The sequence below is a fragment of the Planococcus citri genome, chromosome 1, assembly GCF_950023065.1.
Source record: "Planococcus citri chromosome 1, ihPlaCitr1.1, whole genome shotgun sequence".
Taxonomy (NCBI): Eukaryota; Metazoa; Arthropoda; class Insecta; order Hemiptera; family Pseudococcidae; genus Planococcus; species Planococcus citri.
This window is the reverse complement of record NC_088677.1, coordinates 67840063-67858363: the sequence shown is the minus strand read 5'-3', so window position 1 is coordinate 67858363 and position 18301 is coordinate 67840063. Positions and strand designations below refer to the sequence as shown.

Here is an 18301-nt window from a genome sequence, read left to right as displayed (position 1 = left end):
TATTAAGAAAACATTAGTGCATTTAACGAGATATGGTAATCTACATAATTATTATGACGCACCTACAGGTGGAAATCGAATCATCGTTGAGACTGTCTGAGAAACATAGTGCCAGTAATGCATGTGAAGTTGCGTGATTTGTGTGCATTTGAAGCATTTTTGAAATGATTTTAATTTTAACCAAGCTGAAAATAATTTACAAGTGATTTTTCTGGTAAGTATTTGTTTCCGACCATATTTATACAATTTTCTTCACAGAGCTTCATTTTTTTCTTTTCTTTCTTTAAAAAGAAATTATTTAGTCAAGTCGAAAACACGAAGAAAATCTAATTTTTTTTTCAACTTTGAAATTTCCATAATTTTTGTTTCATTGTTTTTTAAAGGTAGCATTCGCAAAAAGGTTTTAATTTTAACTATTTAATACTGTATGGTATCATAGGGATACATATTTGACAAATTTTCTATACTCGTTTCCCCTGTTCTCAAGTCTAATTAAACCAACATTTTAATATTCGAAGCCTTGAGATAATTAGTGATACTGATGACGGAATTACAAATCGCATATGACAGTTATCAAAATTTCTCAGAATTTTATTTTCTACGCTGTTTTAAAAGTAATGCTCAATTTCGAAATTTTAATCATATTTCGAATTAATTTTTAAAGGAAGGAGGAGTGAGGAGAAAAACAAGGCACTCTTCAGGCCCACTTTCGCTCTGAATGGCTTTGAGTGTACTCGGAAAAAAACCTGAATTTCTCGAATATCCCTTCGAATCCCAACCCAAATAACCACATAATTAAAGTACCTCAATGTTTTCATTTTCCAGGTAAGATTTTGTAAAAATCGGACATCATGTCCGTAGTGGCGCTGCTGCAAAATTTCAAGCCAATAATAAAAGCTTGCAGTGTAGTCGAAAAACCGATCACAGACAATACAATTTTTCGACTTCATTACAGAGTGACGACGATAATTTTTCTCGTTTGCTGCGTATTTGTGACAGCTTATTCTTTATTTGGTAAGTATGATGAGTAAATATTGGACATGATGAAAGTGTAGAAATATAGGTACGTGAACGTGCTCACAATTAGACCTCGAACACATTTTATTTAATGTATGTATCTACTATCAAATTTTAGGCGATCCAATTCAATGTGTAGGATCTTGCGACGATAAAACCACAAAAGTTGCGACTACTTATTGTTATTTGGGATACACATATACCCTCCCGAATAATCAACACAGCAATGAAAAGTTATCCGGAATAGGGGAACATAACGATGGAGAGAAAAAATATCATAATTATTACCGATGGATTCCAATAATGTTGTTTTTACAAGTGAGCTTGTTCGTTTATAAAACTATACTTACCTTCTTATAAGTTATAACTGAGTAAGAAAATTCAAAAGAATAGGTACCTTTGCTAACACCATGGAATAAGATAAGTATGAGATCATGATATTCTTATCTCAGAATGACTACGAACGAGTTTCGAATAAAGATGAAAATCCCAACTGAGATGGCAGACAATTTATCATTCATTCGCACATTTGTAATTATTCATTTTTTCATCATTTCTTTCTTGAAAATTAGAAAAAAATGCTACGAATCATCAGAAATCCACCTCTTTTATGGTAGATACTACATAACTAAATCGAAGCATTATAACTTGGTGAAAATGTAAAGTCTAAAAAAGAAGAGATAAAAAATTTCATGGAATTTTGAAAAATTCAATTGGGGTACAAAATCTGCTCATAAATGAGAGCAGCATTTCAATTGACAGAAAAATGTTCGCGTTGTGCATTTAAAAAAAACTTGAAAGAGCATTCCGAAATAAACCACCACACCAAATTTCAAAATCTGGGATTTATTTTTCAATCCTGTCTGGCCTCGTAAGGTCATTGACCTGTATGGTTCTTAAGGCCGTCTGACCTTCAAAGGACATTGACCTGCCCATCTGGCGTCCTGTCTGAAGATCGATCAGACCATCACCTGTCTGTCTGGTTTTATTAAGATCGACCGAGCTTCAAAGGTCATTCACCTAACTGTCTGGCACTTGAGGCCTATCCAAAGTCGTGTCTGGCCTCCTAAGGTCATTGACTTGTCTGGGTTTTTAAGGGCGACTGGTATCCTGTCCGGCCTCCAAAGACCATCTGGTATCTTAAGATCTTCCAAGCTCCAAAGTTCATTGACCTGCCTGTTTGGGTTTTGAAGACTGTCTGAAGTCCTATCCGGCTTTCTAAGGTTATTGACCTATCTGTCTGGGTTTTGAAGGCCGTCTCGCGTCCTGTCTGGCCCTGTAAGGTCATAGACCTGTCTGTCTGGCTTCTTAGGACTGTCTAGCCTTCAGTCTGGTATCTGAAGGTCATTGTCATTGACCTGTCTATCTGGATTTTGAACACTATCTGGCATTCTGGCTGGGCTCATAAGGTCACTGACCTGTCTATCTGCGTTTTGAAAGTCATCTGACATCCTGTCTGGCCTTCAAAGATCATCTGGCATCTTAAGATTGTCCAAGCTCCAAAGATCATTGACCCGCCTATCTGGCTTTTGAAGACTGTCTGGAGTCCTATCCGGCTTTCTAAGGTTATTGACCAGTCTGTGTGTGTTTTGAAGGCCGTCTGGCCTCCAGTGTGGCTTTCGAAGGTCATTGACTTGCCTGTCTGGGTTTTTAGGGCCTTTTAGCGTTCAGTCTGACTTCGTAAAGGTCATTGATCTGTTTATCTGGCTTTTGGAAGGCCGTGTAGCGTCGTTGGGTCTAGTGTTCTAAGGTCAATGACCTGTTCTCTGGTTTTTAAGAGCCGTCTGGAGCCATGTCTGGCCTTTTAAGGTCATTGACCTATCGGTCTGGTTTTTGAGAGCCGTCTAGAGTCTTTCCTCTCAAAGTCATTAACCTGTCTGTCTATGTTTTGAAGGGTGTATTCATCACCATTCGATTCAAGGGATCAAAAATAGTAAATGAGTCAAAATTCCAGATTTCTACCACCACTTGATGAAATTTTGAATTTTTCATAGGAAACAGACAAGACTTGAACTTTGAAAAATTTTCCAAAAATTTACAAATTGATTCATCTTTTGAAAATTGACCTGAAAAACGCTCCTTCGATTTCACTCCAGACTAAAAAATTTTCTACAATCAGGATACATGCCTATTTTGCTAATGGATCGAACAAAATTGCAACCAAATCGACTTTCAGGGCGCTTTATTCTACATACCACACTGGATTTGGAAAAACTGGGAAGACAGAAGAATCTGCCACTTGACCGCAAATATAAGAGGTCCTATATCAGGAGTCAAGCAAGAACACGTGAAGAGCGTGAAGGAATTGGCGAGATATTTCGCGGTCGAATCCCTGCATACGCACAATACATACGCGTTGATGTATTACTTTTGCGAGTTTCTCAACTTCATCAACGTAGTACGTAACGCACCAATCATCGCTCATTATTTGACTTTAAACAAATTGAAAACGAGCTGACAATTTTCAGATATTGAATATGGTCTTGATCGATTCGTTCCTAAACGGCGAATTCATCACATACGGGACCAGAGTTTTGCAATTCACCGAAACCATTCAAGAAAACAGAACAGATCCGATGATCGAAAGTTTTCCCCGAGTGACCAAATGTGACTTTCACAAATACGGTTCCAGTGGAACCGTTCAAACCCTCGATTTCATGTGCATCCTAGCTTTAAATAATCTTAACGAGAAAATTTATATTTTCCTGTGGTACGTGATACAAAAATTAAAATCTTGTTCTATTCAAACTACTGCAATCTGTAATGAATAATTTTTTTTACAGGTTTTGGTTCATCTTTTTAGCCTGCATTTCGCTTTTCCCCATCATATGCAGCGTAGCACTTTATTTTTCACGTTACGTTCGCGAAAAAGTTTTAAAGAGGCATTACTCTTCTAAAGACAAATATAAAATAGAAGATATTGTGCAGAAAAGTCAAGTGAGTAAAATTTTGGTGTATCATAAGATGAGATTTTCACCCAAAGTAGGTACGAAGAAAATGACCTCATCGATTTGAATATGTTACACTGTTACAGATAGGAGATTTCTTCGTATGGGATTTATTGGGCAGAAATTTGTGCTCAAAATACTATCGCGAGTTCATCAATGAGCTACATGCGTTGTTAATCGACGACAGTGGTTTCGATACGAATACGAGTAAAGACTCTTTCACGTATCTTTCATTGGCAGATGAAGACGAAGATGTGCTAGAAAAGCTTTCTTCTAATACCTATCAGGAAACGATGAAACTTCCTTATGAGGAGAAAAAACAACCCGATGAAACGTCTGCCTTAACCAATCGTTACACTGTTGAGTACCATGTAAATGTTGAAACTCTGGATGAAAATTTGAAGTTCAATTCAATCGACAATGATGAGTCTGAAAAACACACTTTGCGGTTTCGCTTATCAAAGGTCGATGATGAAATAAAATTGTAGTTATGGGCTATCGAATAGGTAGACATTTTTATGCGACTGTTTAGAATTTATTATTAAGATTGATGACTTGAATTTTGTATACAATTTTTTTTAGTGAAACAATATTTTAAGTAAGTATAAATATGTAAATAATATACACGTATTTCTTGAAGAAAAATATTTTTGATACTTTATTCACAAATGATAAATTCAGGGGTTCGTAGTCTCATAATACATACATACTCAACTACGGTAGACCCACAATTTAAATTTAATTAAATAAAATAATTGTATTAAAATTGGAAACGATTTCGAGTGGAAAATCAACTTTTGAAAAAGTAATACAACGCAATGTAAATTTATTAGTCAGATATGGTAATATTATACCTATATCATAGTTTCCAAAGAAAAAATCATGTATTTTTCATTTTATTTTACGATAAAATTTCTCATATTTGTGTGACGTAAAAATCGAATTTTCAGAACACTTTCAATTCATTTCTTCGAAAACGCTCGTATATATTTCGTGAAGCCAACTCACTGCAACCACTTTAAATGATACGTGTACATGTACAATGTACTTGTTATGGTACAATGCACGAAGCAAGCACCGCGAAATGTGTGAGACTGTATCCACGATGTAGGTATATGGTACCTATAGGTAGAGGTACCAACATGTACAATGTACTTCCGTTATGTTTCAACTAAAAGTATTTCTTATGGGAAATGCACAAAATAAAAACATCAATTTCAGAGTTAATTTAGCGAATCTACGAATAAACTTCAACATGGGTTTAAAAATTCATTTGAAAATAAAATTGTCTCAATTCGCGTGAAGCAGTTATTCGAATCGAATCATAAACAGTAATTTCCAATATTGAAATCCAGTCATTGTATTGATAACATTTCAGGCAAAAAAAAGTTCTGTTAAGTTACCCAGAAATGACCTCACGTGAAATGAAATTTGAAATTCTGTGACACATTTCACATTATATGGAGATGTCATCAGACTGATAAAAAAAGGTTTCAACCGCGTCAAGCACCATATCACCAGTCATCAGGAGATCATTTTATGGTGATATTGCATAGGTTTTTTAGCATAATTATTTCATGTAATTGATTTTTGAATTGAGCTTCAATCCGAACGTTAGTTTTGTGTATTTTTCGGAAACAAAAATGAAAATATTTTCATCACCTATCATAGTACAATAGGTAGGTACAGATACAGGTACGTCTACGCATGATATGTTTTAAGCCCAACTAATCTAAGTACTTCCACGAAATAAGTTACCCACAAATTTAATTTCTAAAAAGCATCGTTCAAACAACATAGGTATAATAGATCCGATAGGGCCATTCCATGCCAAATCAGCGGATTTTTGCACGATGGGTCTTCGATTTGTTTTTAATCAGATCATGTGTAGAAGTCAATTGGGAGGCGAGGGGAATATTTTTTCACATGTTTGTCTACATATTGGTAAAATATCTCGAAGATGCAAACATTTTCAGTTTTTAGGTTTCTAATGGTATTTTTGCAATAAGTGCCAAACTTGTAATTTTTTTTCTCGAAAATGAAAAAAAAATGCCACTCCAATTTTTTGATATGTTATTCTACATAAAAAGGACTAAAACTGAGAATTTTTTCAGAATTTTCACGCGTCAAGATCATGGTTACATTTAAATTATAGCTTTTAAATAGATTTTTTTAGGTCTTTGAAAGTGGCAACACTGAGTTTTACATCATTTGTTGATTACCCTCTCAAAGTACTACAATTTGGAAAAAAGTTCAAAATTCTATACTACGTACAACTGGAGCTATTTGCAACTGAAATTTTCCATTTTCGGCCATTTTGGAGAACTTTGAAATTGCATAGCTCCGCTGAAAAAAATCGAAAAAATGTCCGGTTTGCGTCATTTGCCATGGATTAATGATCTCTACACATGATCTGATTTTTAAAAGAATTGAAGGCCCATCGTGTGAAAATCTGCCGATTTGACGTGCATGGAATGGCTCATAGAGAACTTTTCTAGGTATCATTCACGAAGGAGGTATCCCAATTGGCAAGAAAATTTTTTAGTTTTTGAAACAGAAATGGCTAATTAAAAGAACACGTAAAAATATATCAGTGACCAAAATTTCAGGAACTAAAAATTACGCATTTATCAATTTTTGGTGAATTTTTGAAAATCAAATTTAAGTCAAAAATGGGGAAAAATCACAATTTTACCAATTTGACTAGGAAACCTGAAATTTGGTACATTACATGCCCTATTGATTTCCAAAATCGATTAGAAACTTTTAAAAATCGTTTTGAGCAATTGTAGAGCCTTCAGCGGATTTTGGGAAATTGAAATTTTCACGAAATATCACTCACTGAAGTTGGATATCCGAAATTCATTTTAAACCTGAATTTCAACATAATTATTGGAGGTTGTTTCAATCTGTTCTGGATCTTCCAGCCATATTTTAGAAATTCCAGGTATTCAAAAAGTGCCAATTGTTTTGAAAATCTTCAGTTTGGCACCTCTAACTAGTTGATTTGGGCAATTTTTATGGCCCTTTTTGAAAATCTCTAATTTTCAAAATCTGGCTGGAGGCTCCAGAACACAGTGAAACCACCTCTAGTGGACTCAGCGTGTTGAAATTAGGTTTCGAAATAAATTATATCTAGATTTCCAACTTCATCGGGTGATTTCAAAAAGCTTTTGGTGGCTTCTAAACAGCTCAAAACGGTTCGAAACAGTTTCTAATCAATTTTCTAGTCGAAAACATGACTCGTGTCAAATTTCAGTATTAGGTAAATTTGGCAAAATTTTGATTTTTTTCACATTTTTGACTCAAATTTGATTTTTAAAAATTATCTAAAAATCAAAAAATGCATTCGAGCAATTGGAAGTTTGACATGGTAATGCATTTCTGGACGATTTTTCGATTTAGTTTTGTCTGGTTCAAAAATTTTTCCGACAATTCGAGATTTTTTCCTTCACAGTCATCATTAATTTTTTTGTTCATTTTTTTGGGTGGGGAGGGGGAGGGGGGAGGGGGAGTCTTTTTTGATGATGAAATTGTTTCAACTGATTTCAGTTTTCAGTACGAGTAACAAAAGATGACAACAGTAGCCGCGCTACCGGGAGGTGTCAAGTCTCTGTGGAATCACGTTAAAGTACGAGACGGAATCGAAAAGCCAATTATCGATAATACGATTTTTCGATTTCACTACCGAATAACAACTGCGATTTTTGTGTCATGTTTTGTAATACTCACACTCCACGAACTAGTCGGTGAGTAAAAGTACCAGCATTTTTTGAATCTGAATCAGTAAAGTCGGGGGCACTTCTGAGTCAATACATAATCATCACGTCAAATTTCAGATGAATCAATTGTATGTTTGGGCTCGAATAACAAAATCGAAGAAAAACCAGTAGAAGACGCATTAAAAGCAGTAAATTCCTACTGTTATATGGGATATACATATACCGAGCAGGTGCCTAAAAGATGGAAAATGCATGAAGTAGGACCATATGTGCAGAACAGCGAGAAGAAAAAAATGAACTCTTTTTATCGATGGGTTCCAATCGTTTTGTTGATACAGGTGAGTAGGCAAGTGTAGGCATACGAAATTACGAATAATAAAATCTGTAGTCATGACTGCCTCAGTACTCATTAGTCATTACAAGGTGGGATGTCCTCGATAAACGATTTTCAGTACCTATACAAGAATTGCAAACTCCCTTGAAAAATTATCGACTTGATTTTCAGAGCGCTCTATTTTACATTCCTCATTGGATTTGGAAAGATTGGGAAGGAAGAAAACTTGACAATTTGACAAAAAAACTCAGAGGTCCTTCGGTCAAGCCCAAACACGAAAACAAGGTAAAAATATTGGCGAAGTATTGCGCTGATTCTTTACATACCCACAATATGTATTTTTGGATGTATTTCTTTTGCGAAATTCTCAACTTCGTAAACTTGGTAAGCATTGCTCGCATCGTTCATATGTACTTTGATTTACCTACCTGTAATTTTCACCACATTTTGAGTACCTAATAGATTTGCAATTTCAGGTATTCAATATATACATGACTGATTTACTGCTGGATGGCCAATTTATGCAATACGGTCCTGAAATTCTACCAGTCACTCATATCCATCAAATAAATAGAACAGATTCGGTGATAAATATTTTCCCGCGAATAACGAAATGCGATTTTCATAGATATGGTCCGAGTGGAAGCCTTCAAAATTACGATTACCTTTGCATACTACCTATCAACAACGTGAACGAGAAAATTTACATATTTTTATGGTAGCAGAAGTGTGATTTTTCGAAAATACAACGTCGCGTTTAATCATAATTATGTAGATAAGCTCTATTTAATAAATTTTTTCGTAGGTTTTGGTTCAGCTTCTTGGTTTGCGTTTCTGTTTTACCCATCATACACAACATTGCCGTCTTCCACTTTTCATTTTTACGCGGAATGTATTTGAAAAAGCACGCTATTTTTGGAGAAAAACATAAAATTGAAGATCTCGTCAGAAAAACTCAAGTGAGTCAAATTTTTTTTATTCAATTCAATAATCTATTCCCCTTTCTTAGCGTCCACAGAACTGGCTCTTTTGATGCGAAATATGCATGATTATTCCTCAAAATTAAGTTCAAATCGTTTAGAGTAAATTTTAAAACTGAAAAAAAAAACAGAATTTTTACACTTTGAAGAGAATTTTTTTTTTGGAATTCAGTCGCCAAAAAATGAAACAAAATATTCTGTTTATTCTCGAAAGAGTAACTCTATGAAAATCAGAATTATAGCAAATGAAATTTTACGCAGCAAACTTTTCCATTCCTCGATAAAAGTTGATAAATCGATTGATTTTTCTGATTTTTCAGATAGGCGATTTCTTCTTATGGGACTTGATTGGTAGAAATTTAAATTCGAAATGTTATCGCGACTTTATAAAGGAACTGCACGCATTGTTGATTCCTCATGAAATGGGAGAACTTCAACATCTAAGAAGAAATCAAACCGATTGTTTTTAAAATTTCGTGCAACAGAGTTGGCAAGCCCAACTTCATCGAATGATTTTCTTTTTGAAAATGAGCCATTTTGTGTAAAATGTGATTTCCAACTTTATATATTTTTTTTAATTTTCGTTTTGCTACTCTTAAATTTTCAAGTTTGTATGATTTTAATTCAATGTAATTAATTTAACATAGAATTCGAAAAAATATTCACTAGTTTTTAAAAATTATTTCATGGTGTATATTTTTACTTTTATGCTAAAATATCATAATTTATATTCTTAGTTAGGTACTTGGAAAAATAACTTACTTATTGGTAGAAACAAAATATAATTTTTCAAATTTTGAAATGACAATTCGATACTCACCTGTAACAAAGAAACAAATATAAATTAATTATCAGTTGATGATCTTCAAACAATCAAACATAGTCTAATTACAATATTTAAAATCATTATAAAACTCATTCAGTCTACGAGATATCAAGTTCATTTCTCGTTGAGATTTTAACATTTCTTAGAGGCTCATGGGTCAAAAATTTTAATCAAAATTTAAAAAAATAACCGCACACAATACATATATTTTTGAAAAGTTTTAAAAAATTAGGTATAAAAAATCTAATTCGACTTTTCGATTTTTACAAATCCGAGGTTGGTTGCTGACAGAAATGAATGTTTTGACCTGGCATTCTTCCATTTGAATAAAACGTCAGGACTCATGCTAAGTAAATTAAAAAACAAAAAAAAAACAAACAAACTTCAGCATAGCCAAAACCAAAAAACTCACAAAAAAAAATTCCAAAAAATAAAATAGGCAATTTTAGCAAAAGCACATATTTTTATAATCATTGTAAAAAAATGAGACCATTTTGCAATTTTTTGGTGAAAAAAGTGGGGATCTTGGCAATTTCTTGCAAAAAAATGAAACTTCAGGACAACTTATGAGAAAAAGTCATACTTTTTTTGGAATTTTTTTTTGCAAAGAAGCGATATTTTTTTGAAAAAACGAGACTTTACACTGGCAATTTTAACAAATGGCGAGTTTTTCGCTATTTTTAGCTGAACGCCAGATTATGACAGTCTATGCAAATGGCAAGGCTTTTCACGATTTTTTTTGCAAACAATATTCAACAAAAAAAAAACCTTTTGACAATTTTTGGTCAAAAATGAAATTTTAATACAAAAAGCTTACTCACAAAAAATTTTAATATGGAAAAAAAATTACGAGACAGTATTCCAAAAAATCTAATCGTTGGCAATTTCAGCAAAAAATACACATTTTTACAATGTTTGTAAAAAAATGAGACTATTTCGCAATTTTTTGGTAAAAAAAGTGAGAATCTTGGAAATTTCTCGAAAAAAAACGAGACTTTAGAACAACTTATGAGAGAAACTCAAACTTTTCGGATTTTTTTTGCAAAAAGACGATATTTTTTTCAAAAAACGAAACTTTGCGAAACTTTTCAACAATATTGAACAAAAAAAACGTTGACAATTTTTGGTAAAAAATGACAGACACTTTTTGGTATTTGACAAATGGCGAGACTTTTTGCAATTTTCGACAAACAGCGAGACTTGGACATTGTAATGCTGAAAAGACAGAGTGGCCAGTTGAAAAAGGATAAAAAGTATAGGTATAATTTATGCAAATTATTCACTTGTTGATGCCATCAACATTTCTCTTTTAAATTTTAGCAATCAACATTTTGATAAAGTAACCAAAAGCTAAGGTTAAGGTGATACAAAAGGGTCGAATCCAAAAAAAAAAAAAATTATATTTGAACTCAAATAACTGAATCATTATAATCAAGCTTGAAACCCATTTTTACCATTAGGGCTTACTAGGCACATTTAACAAAATATACGTGATCTGGTACGAATCTTTTTTTATGAACTACTCTCACTCAAAATTCAACAGTTCCACATCGATAAAAAGTCAAAAAATCGTACTCAGTAATCTAAAAAAAAATTATAATTGATGAATCGTTAATACTGTCAAGCTTTCGCATCATTTTTGATGATATCGAAAAAATTGTCACCATAAATTTATAATTTATCCGGTAAATATGCATAAAATATCTTATTTATACATCACAGTAACGCTTAATTCTTATTAAGTCGATGATTAATTCGTAATAAAACACGCAATCGCACACAAATGGTATCGAATCGTTTGTTTCCAATTGAATTTTTCAAATATTCACTTTGGAAGCGTCAATAACCTAATAACACTGTAACAGGTAGGTACATAATCGATATTATTCGTAATAATCGTAACACGTGGAACATTTGCAGGTTTGATGATGTCTCAAGATGAGATCTTTGTAATTAATACTCAATTCTTCATTGGCGGCGATATCTTTAGCAGCAAAAAAGCAAATTTCGCCCAACTCGACGGAGATATTCTCAATGCATACGATCTGAACACTCAAATTTGGTTCGCAATTATGGTTGACGAATCTGGAAATATTACCATATCTGTAGCCGTCGATTATATACCTAGAATGGCCTTTATTCCAGTCATGACTATATTCGCTATCGAACAAATACTCGTGACAATCTCTTTTTTTAGCTTCTTCCCATAACAGAATCTCGCCGGCGTATTTACAGACAAAAGTGCCCTCTTCAATGGCTTCCAACGTACGAACTCCCCAACCACATCCGCTGAAAGTTCGAAAAATCTCGAGTTCGACATTCGATCCTTTTTGGACAACTTTTCTGGAACAATTCGCGTCGCACTTGCAAAGTTCATTACATTCGAATTTGGGATACATGTTCAAAGATCTTCCTCTATCGTCGTATGGTACAACCACCAGATTGGAGTGTTCTCCAGCCTTTGCTTTTTTCGTAGGTTGAATCACCGACAAAACATCTCTTTCGAAATCGTAATGCGAACAAGACGATCGTCGACACTCTTCGCTGCTTTTGCATTCGCATCCGATGATCACCTTTTCCATTTTTTTCTCACCAGATTTGGTGAAAATCTGTTCGTTGATGTAGTTCAAAGACGATGGGAATTTTTCTAAATCGTAATCATTCACCACCTTAATCGGTTTCCTGTGATCGCTGATGATATTAATATCGATCTCAGTGCTTTTCAAATTTTCCAGCTGCGATTGCCTCTCTTTTATCATTTCTTCTACCAAAATATCGCGTCTAACGCTGGCGATTTTTTCGTAATCGGTGATACGTTCATGTATCAAGTTCTGTAAACTTTTAAGAACGAAGTAGTAATTTGAAAATGGCAACTCGAGTCCACGAAGCGTTCTGAATGAATTCATTAAATTATTCAATTCGTTTTTCACCGGTTTCTTTACTAAATCGTAGATTCTGTCAAAATTACGAGCAACTTCGCGTCGTCCAGAAGGTAAAGTTGGAATCAAACGTATAACGTACTTAATGATCAAATCTTCCGATGGCATTTTATCGCACGGTAGCCAAAATTTTACAGGTGGGTTTTTCAGTCGGACTTGGAAAAGCGTCTCGTTTTCGGCGATTTTATCGTCGATAATTTCATCAATTTCCACACGATGAGTTGTTGAAGACATTCTGTCTGAAATATGTGGGAATTGGTTTTAAAAACATGGGTAAAAGATATACTTGTGAATTATTTTTCAACAAATTTGACTAACCTGATTAGAAATATGGCTTGAAGAATTGATTATATTATTCTCTGGTATCAAAACGATGAAAAAAATTGGCTACCAGCTCGATTTGAAATTACGAGTATATTTGAAAAACCACACACATTCGCGAATTATCAACACAGTTTCATGATAATTTTATATACCTAGAGCCTAGAGCGAATCCGAACATGAAACTTTATTACATACTATTCAAAGTAAAATAAGAGACTTTCCGAAACTGATTGATAATGTAGATATAGGGAAGTCGTCATACATTAAATTTAACTTTTATCTTAATTGTAGCGAGATTAATACGTGACTTGTAGAATAACGTTAACGCATCTCTGAAGTTTGATAACACTGATCACAACTCAATGGAGTTGTTTTGCCCATAGCCTACATGTAACCACTCAACGATATTTATTTGTACATAAATTATAAGTACTTACATGAGCAAATGTCATTGAATTGTTCAGTGCAGGAGCATTTTTGATGAACACTCGGCCATCAAAATCAGCCCTTACAATCAAGATTCAGATATTTGAGCCCCCATCCACTTTTTTGTAATCAGGAGAGAGGTGGCAAGGGGTTGAAAAATCTACACTTCCAAAAACCGGTTCAAAGACACTGTCCAGATGTACACGCTAAATTTCAGCCTCCTAGGACAATTTACAAAGGCTCCATTAATGACACAAAATCAAAACGTGGTGAAAAAGGGCGCGAAAATTCACCTTCTCGTAGCTGCAAAAAAAGGAGGAAAGGGGATGAAAAGTCAAAACCCTCAAAAAACACTCTTAGAGAAACCTTCGGATGAGATCTCAGCCTTCTAGATGGCTCTAGAAGACTAATTTTTGAAAAATTTCAAGTTATGGAACTTTCGATTCCCATTTTGACTTCTTTAAACTATTACCCCCCCCCCCCTCTTCTGCAGACTTCAGCGAATTTCGGGTCGAGACAATCCACACTGAATCTCAAATCTTTTTCAATCCACGAGTGTGCAGTAACCGATTTAACCCCCTCTCCCCCCACTTAAAAAAAATTATTAAGAGGACCCTTAAGGTAGTCCACCACAGAGATAATCCACACTGAATCTCAAATCTTTTTCAATCCACGAGAGTGCAGTAACCGATTTAACCCCCTCTCCCCCCCACTTAAAAAAAATTATTAAGAGGACCCTTAAGGTAGTCCACCACAAAATTTAGATATAACTGTCCAATCACAAAATTAAGTCTCCCACAGAGGTTCAAAGCCTTCAAAGGTCTCAGAATTTTGACTTTTAGACCAATTCTGACAATTTAAAAAAATTAAAACATGTACTTAAAACAGTAAAATGGTGATTTTCAGGATACACATCAAGTGTAAGAAAGTTATAAAGACACATGAGATATAAATTTTTGAAAAATCACCAAAATTTGTTGACCGAAAATCACTACCTTTCAGAAAATAATCAGCAACTTCCCAAAAATTTTTAACCCCCCCCCCTCGTCAAAAAGGAAGATCTCTTTTTGACGATTTTGATCAAAAAAAAGAAGCTGGGGGCAATTTTGGCTAAAAAAAAAAGATTTTTTTTTAGTAATTTTAGTAGAAAAGCAGACAGTTTAGAAATTTTGACCTTCAGAACAGAAATTTTCTGTAAGTATATGAATGAATGAATAAATTTGTATTTTAAGACGTCCAGCAACTTGGGCTTTTTTGCGTCTGCAGTTTTGACACAGATTACAAATATTAATTCATTTTCATTTTTACAAACAAGTAGACATTAATTTTCTCCAAAAAAGGCCAAGATTTTCTCGTTCATTTTGGCAGGCAGGCTTTTCAGAGTAAGGGAAGAGAGGAAAGAGTCGTCGATTTTTTGAGAATTTTTTATTTGTGAAATTCATTACTTGGAAAAATGGCAATTTGAGATTATTTTTTTCATCTGGGAAAGTGCATTCGGGGAAATTCTCTGAAATAAGAGTGAACTGGAAATGGTTTTAAGCCGTTTTGAAGCCTCCAGAAATTTTGTTGGAAATTCCAGTTTTCCATAAAATTTGTTCAAATGAACTTTGGCACTTGACTAGTTTTTCAAATTGTTGATCAACTGGATTTTCCAATTTTGTTTTTCATTTTTGACTTCCCTTCAAGCAAAATTGCTAAAAATCAGTAAATTTTCACTACTTTTACCACCTGTAGACACCCTGAAAATGTGATTGAGAATTCTCTTTTCTAGTCACAACTTCACAAGTCGAGTTTCCTTAGGTTTGAGCGCATTTTTGAGTCTTCGTATCTGAAAAAGTATTTTTTGGGCCCAAAAAATTTCAAAAAAATCCAAAAATGATCAAAAACTGCGATAGGGCAGCTACAATTTATTGAATCGTCTTTTCTAATTTCAAGTAGAGTTTCAGGCAATTCCAAAAGTTGTAGCAGCCCAATCCCACTTTTCAACGATTTTTCAGTTCTTTTTTTCTCTGAAAATTTTGGGCTCAAAAGATACCCCATGGGCCTTATTACATTTTACATATAATATCCTGGGAGTTACTGTATGTATTTTACTATCTTGGGCACACTTTTTCATTTTTTACTATCGAAATTGGCCAAATGTTGAGATTTTAATATTTTCAAATTTCTAATCGCGTCAAATCAGTTAGGTACTCCTTGTAAAATGACTTTGTATTTCGGTAAAAAAAAAAGTATCAGATATGCGTAAAATTGACAAAAATGGAATTCTGGGATCCAAACGAATCAATCTAAGGAGGTATCTATCATGACGATCACTAATTATTGTTTTGAAACATTTTAACACACAATTACATAAGTACATCATTGAAATGTCAAAGAAATCCAATTTTTCACTATCTACACCATATAAAAATTGCAGTTTCAAAGCAGAAGAAAAACTAGCTCTAAGCTGGCTACAATTTTTAAAACTGGTAAACTTGTCATAATTTTAACCAATAACCATCGTCACTGAATTTCCCCAAAAATAACTAAAAATCAAACAAACCACTACCCATTAAAAGAATAAACAAAGTCAATTATATTATACCCAATAATTCACAAAAAATTGTAATTGATAATTGATACATCGATAACACATTCGAAAAAAATTTCTTTTGAAATCTACATACATAAAATCTTTTTTTTTACGTTAAAACAATACTCGGCCCTAAAAAAATTGATAATTACTTGATAATAAAACACACAAATCACAGATAATCAAAAAAGTCGTTTGTTTCCAATCGAATTTTTCAAATCGATATCCACTTTAAAAGTCCCAATACATTACATAGTTATAATCGAATCGATATTAAACACACGTGGAACATTTACAAGTTTGATGATGCCTCATTATGAGATCTTTGTAATTTATACTCAATTCTACATTGGCAGGAATATCTTGCGCAGCAAAAAAGCAAATTTCGCCCAAGCCGAGGGAAATATTCTCAATATATACAACCTCGACGCTCAAATTAGGTTTACAATTATGGTTCACGAATCTGGAAATGTTTCCATATCTGTAAGCGTCGACTGTATACTTAGGATGACCAATATCCGGATCGATACCGAATATTATATCGAACAAATACTCGTGACAGGTTCGTTTGTTAGCTTCTTCCCATAAGAGAATCTCGCCGGCGTACCTACATACAAAAGTGCCTTTTTCTATGGCTTCCAACGTACGAACTCCCCAACCATATCCGCTGAAAGTTCGAAAAATCTCGAGTTTAACATTCGATCCTTTTTGTACAACTCTTCGGGGACAACTCGCGTCGCATTTGCAAAGATCATTGCATTCGAATTTGGGATACCGTTTCAAGGATTTTCCTTTTTCGTCATAAGGCACAACCACACGATTGGATAGCTTTCCACCGGCGACTTTCTTTGTAGTGGTCAAAGACAGATACAACGCTTTTTCGTAGTCGTAATGCGAACACGACGATAGTCGACAATCTTCGCTGCTTTTGCATTCGCATCCGACCATCACCTTTTCCAAGTTTTTTTCGCACGAAGTAACGATTTGTTTATTAATGTACCTCAGTGAGGACGGAAATTCTTCTAAATCGTAATCGTTGACCACCTTAATCGGTTTCTTGTGATCGCTGATGACATTAATTTGCATTTCGGTCCTTTTTAAGCTTTCCAGCTGTAGTTTCCTTTTTTCTATGATTTCTTCTACCAGAATATCGCGTCTAACGCACGCGATTTTTTCGTAATCGGTATCGCGTTCTTGTATCATTTTTTGTAAACGTTCGATAACTTTGTAGTATTTTGAGTAAGGCAACTCGAGTCCGCGTAACGTTCTGAATGTCTTGACTAAATCATTCAATTCGTTTTTCACAGGTTTCTTTAGTATATCGTGGATTCTATCTAAACTGCGATCCACTTCGCCCTGTCCAGAAGGTAAACTTGGAATCAAACGTACAACATACTTTACGATCAAATCTGCCGATGGTATTTTATCGTACGGTAGCCAAAATTCTACAGGTGGTTTTTTCAAACGGACATGGAATAGCGTTTTGTTTTGATCGATCTTATCGTCGATAATTTCATCGATTTCCACACGAGTTGAAGACATTCTGTCTGAAATATGCGGAAAATGGGTTTAAAAACATGCGTAATGTACTTGTGAATTATTTTCCAACAAAATTGACTCACCTGATTGGAAATATGGCTCGAAGAATTTACTCGGTGATATCAAAATCACCAAAGGAATCGGCGTCCAGCTCGATTTAAAATTGTATTCGAAAAATCACACACATTCGCGAACTACCAATACAATTTCGCGACATTTTTACAAGCAGCGAATCCGAGCGTAAAATTTTTTAAATGAAATAACAAGTGTTTCTAAATCGAGTGATAATCTGAATGAACACCAAACTGAATTTAGCACCATCGTTAGTCTAACGAGAGAAACACATGAACCCGTCAAATAATGCATCTGTAGTTTGATAAATGATAACACATGTTCATAGCTATCTTGATCGAGTTATTCACACACAATGGTACCTATCTGTGTGAACTGTAGGCTGTAGATACTCGTATAGTGCCTACACAAGCAATTCTGTTGAATATACAATGCAGGAATATTTTATCGTTTTTGAAGATTCGAATGTTTAAGCATCCCCTCCTCTCATCCCCCTCTTCAAAAATGAAAAAAAAACTACCCACCATGACGATATATACATCAAAATGAGGGAGCGAGGGTATTCAAAAATTCTCGAATCTGATCTATTATTAAATTTT

General features: G+C 34.2%; 5 protein-coding genes across 8 annotated transcripts in view; 2 read left to right on the top strand and 3 right to left on the bottom strand.

Moving 5' to 3' along the window:
* The window catches only part of Cad99C (cadherin-99C), a 269753-nt gene that overhangs the window by 239090 nt on the left and 12362 nt on the right, over positions 1-18301 (bottom strand). The window lies entirely within an intron of this gene.
* Positions 75-4921, top strand: LOC135844514 (innexin inx3-like). Its single transcript, XM_065366569.1, has 7 exons — positions 75-214; positions 826-1014; positions 1136-1335; positions 3194-3415; positions 3486-3727; positions 3801-3954; positions 4052-4921. The coding sequence occupies exons 2-7, from the start codon at positions 852-854 to the stop codon at positions 4451-4453; spliced, it is 1383 nt and encodes a 460-aa protein (XP_065222641.1). The 5' UTR covers positions 75-214; positions 826-851; the 3' UTR covers positions 4454-4921.
* On the top strand, positions 7540-9471 carry LOC135836119 (innexin inx3-like). Its single transcript, XM_065350748.1, has 6 exons — positions 7540-7714; positions 7805-8025; positions 8193-8405; positions 8498-8739; positions 8827-8980; positions 9322-9471. The coding sequence occupies exons 1-6, from the start codon at positions 7540-7542 to the stop codon at positions 9469-9471; spliced, it is 1155 nt and encodes a 384-aa protein (XP_065206820.1).
* Positions 11410-13430, bottom strand: LOC135849884 (histone-lysine N-methyltransferase Su(var)3-9-like). 2 transcript variants are annotated; one of them, XM_065344212.1, is made up of 2 exons: positions 13085-13430; positions 11410-13001 (listed from the first exon to the last, which is right to left on the bottom strand). In XM_065344212.1, exon 2 carries the CDS (start codon positions 12998-13000, stop codon positions 11711-11713), a length of 1290 nt encoding a protein of 429 aa, XP_065200284.1. In that variant the 5' UTR covers position 13001; positions 13085-13430; the 3' UTR covers positions 11410-11710. The 2 variants fall into 2 exon arrangements, with proteins under 2 accessions (XP_065200284.1, XP_065199451.1); XM_065343379.1 differs by having other exon boundaries at positions 11410-13005; positions 13085-13429.
* On the bottom strand, positions 16067-18085 carry LOC135833502 (histone-lysine N-methyltransferase SUV39H2-like). Of its 2 annotated transcripts, none has more exons than XM_065347369.1 (2): positions 17714-18085; positions 16067-17634 (listed from the first exon to the last, which is right to left on the bottom strand). In XM_065347369.1, exon 2 carries the CDS (start codon positions 17631-17633, stop codon positions 16365-16367), a length of 1269 nt encoding a protein of 422 aa, XP_065203441.1. In that variant the 5' UTR covers position 17634; positions 17714-18085; the 3' UTR covers positions 16067-16364. The 2 variants fall into 2 exon arrangements, with proteins under 2 accessions (XP_065203441.1, XP_065203439.1); XM_065347367.1 differs by having other exon boundaries at positions 16067-17638; positions 17714-18083.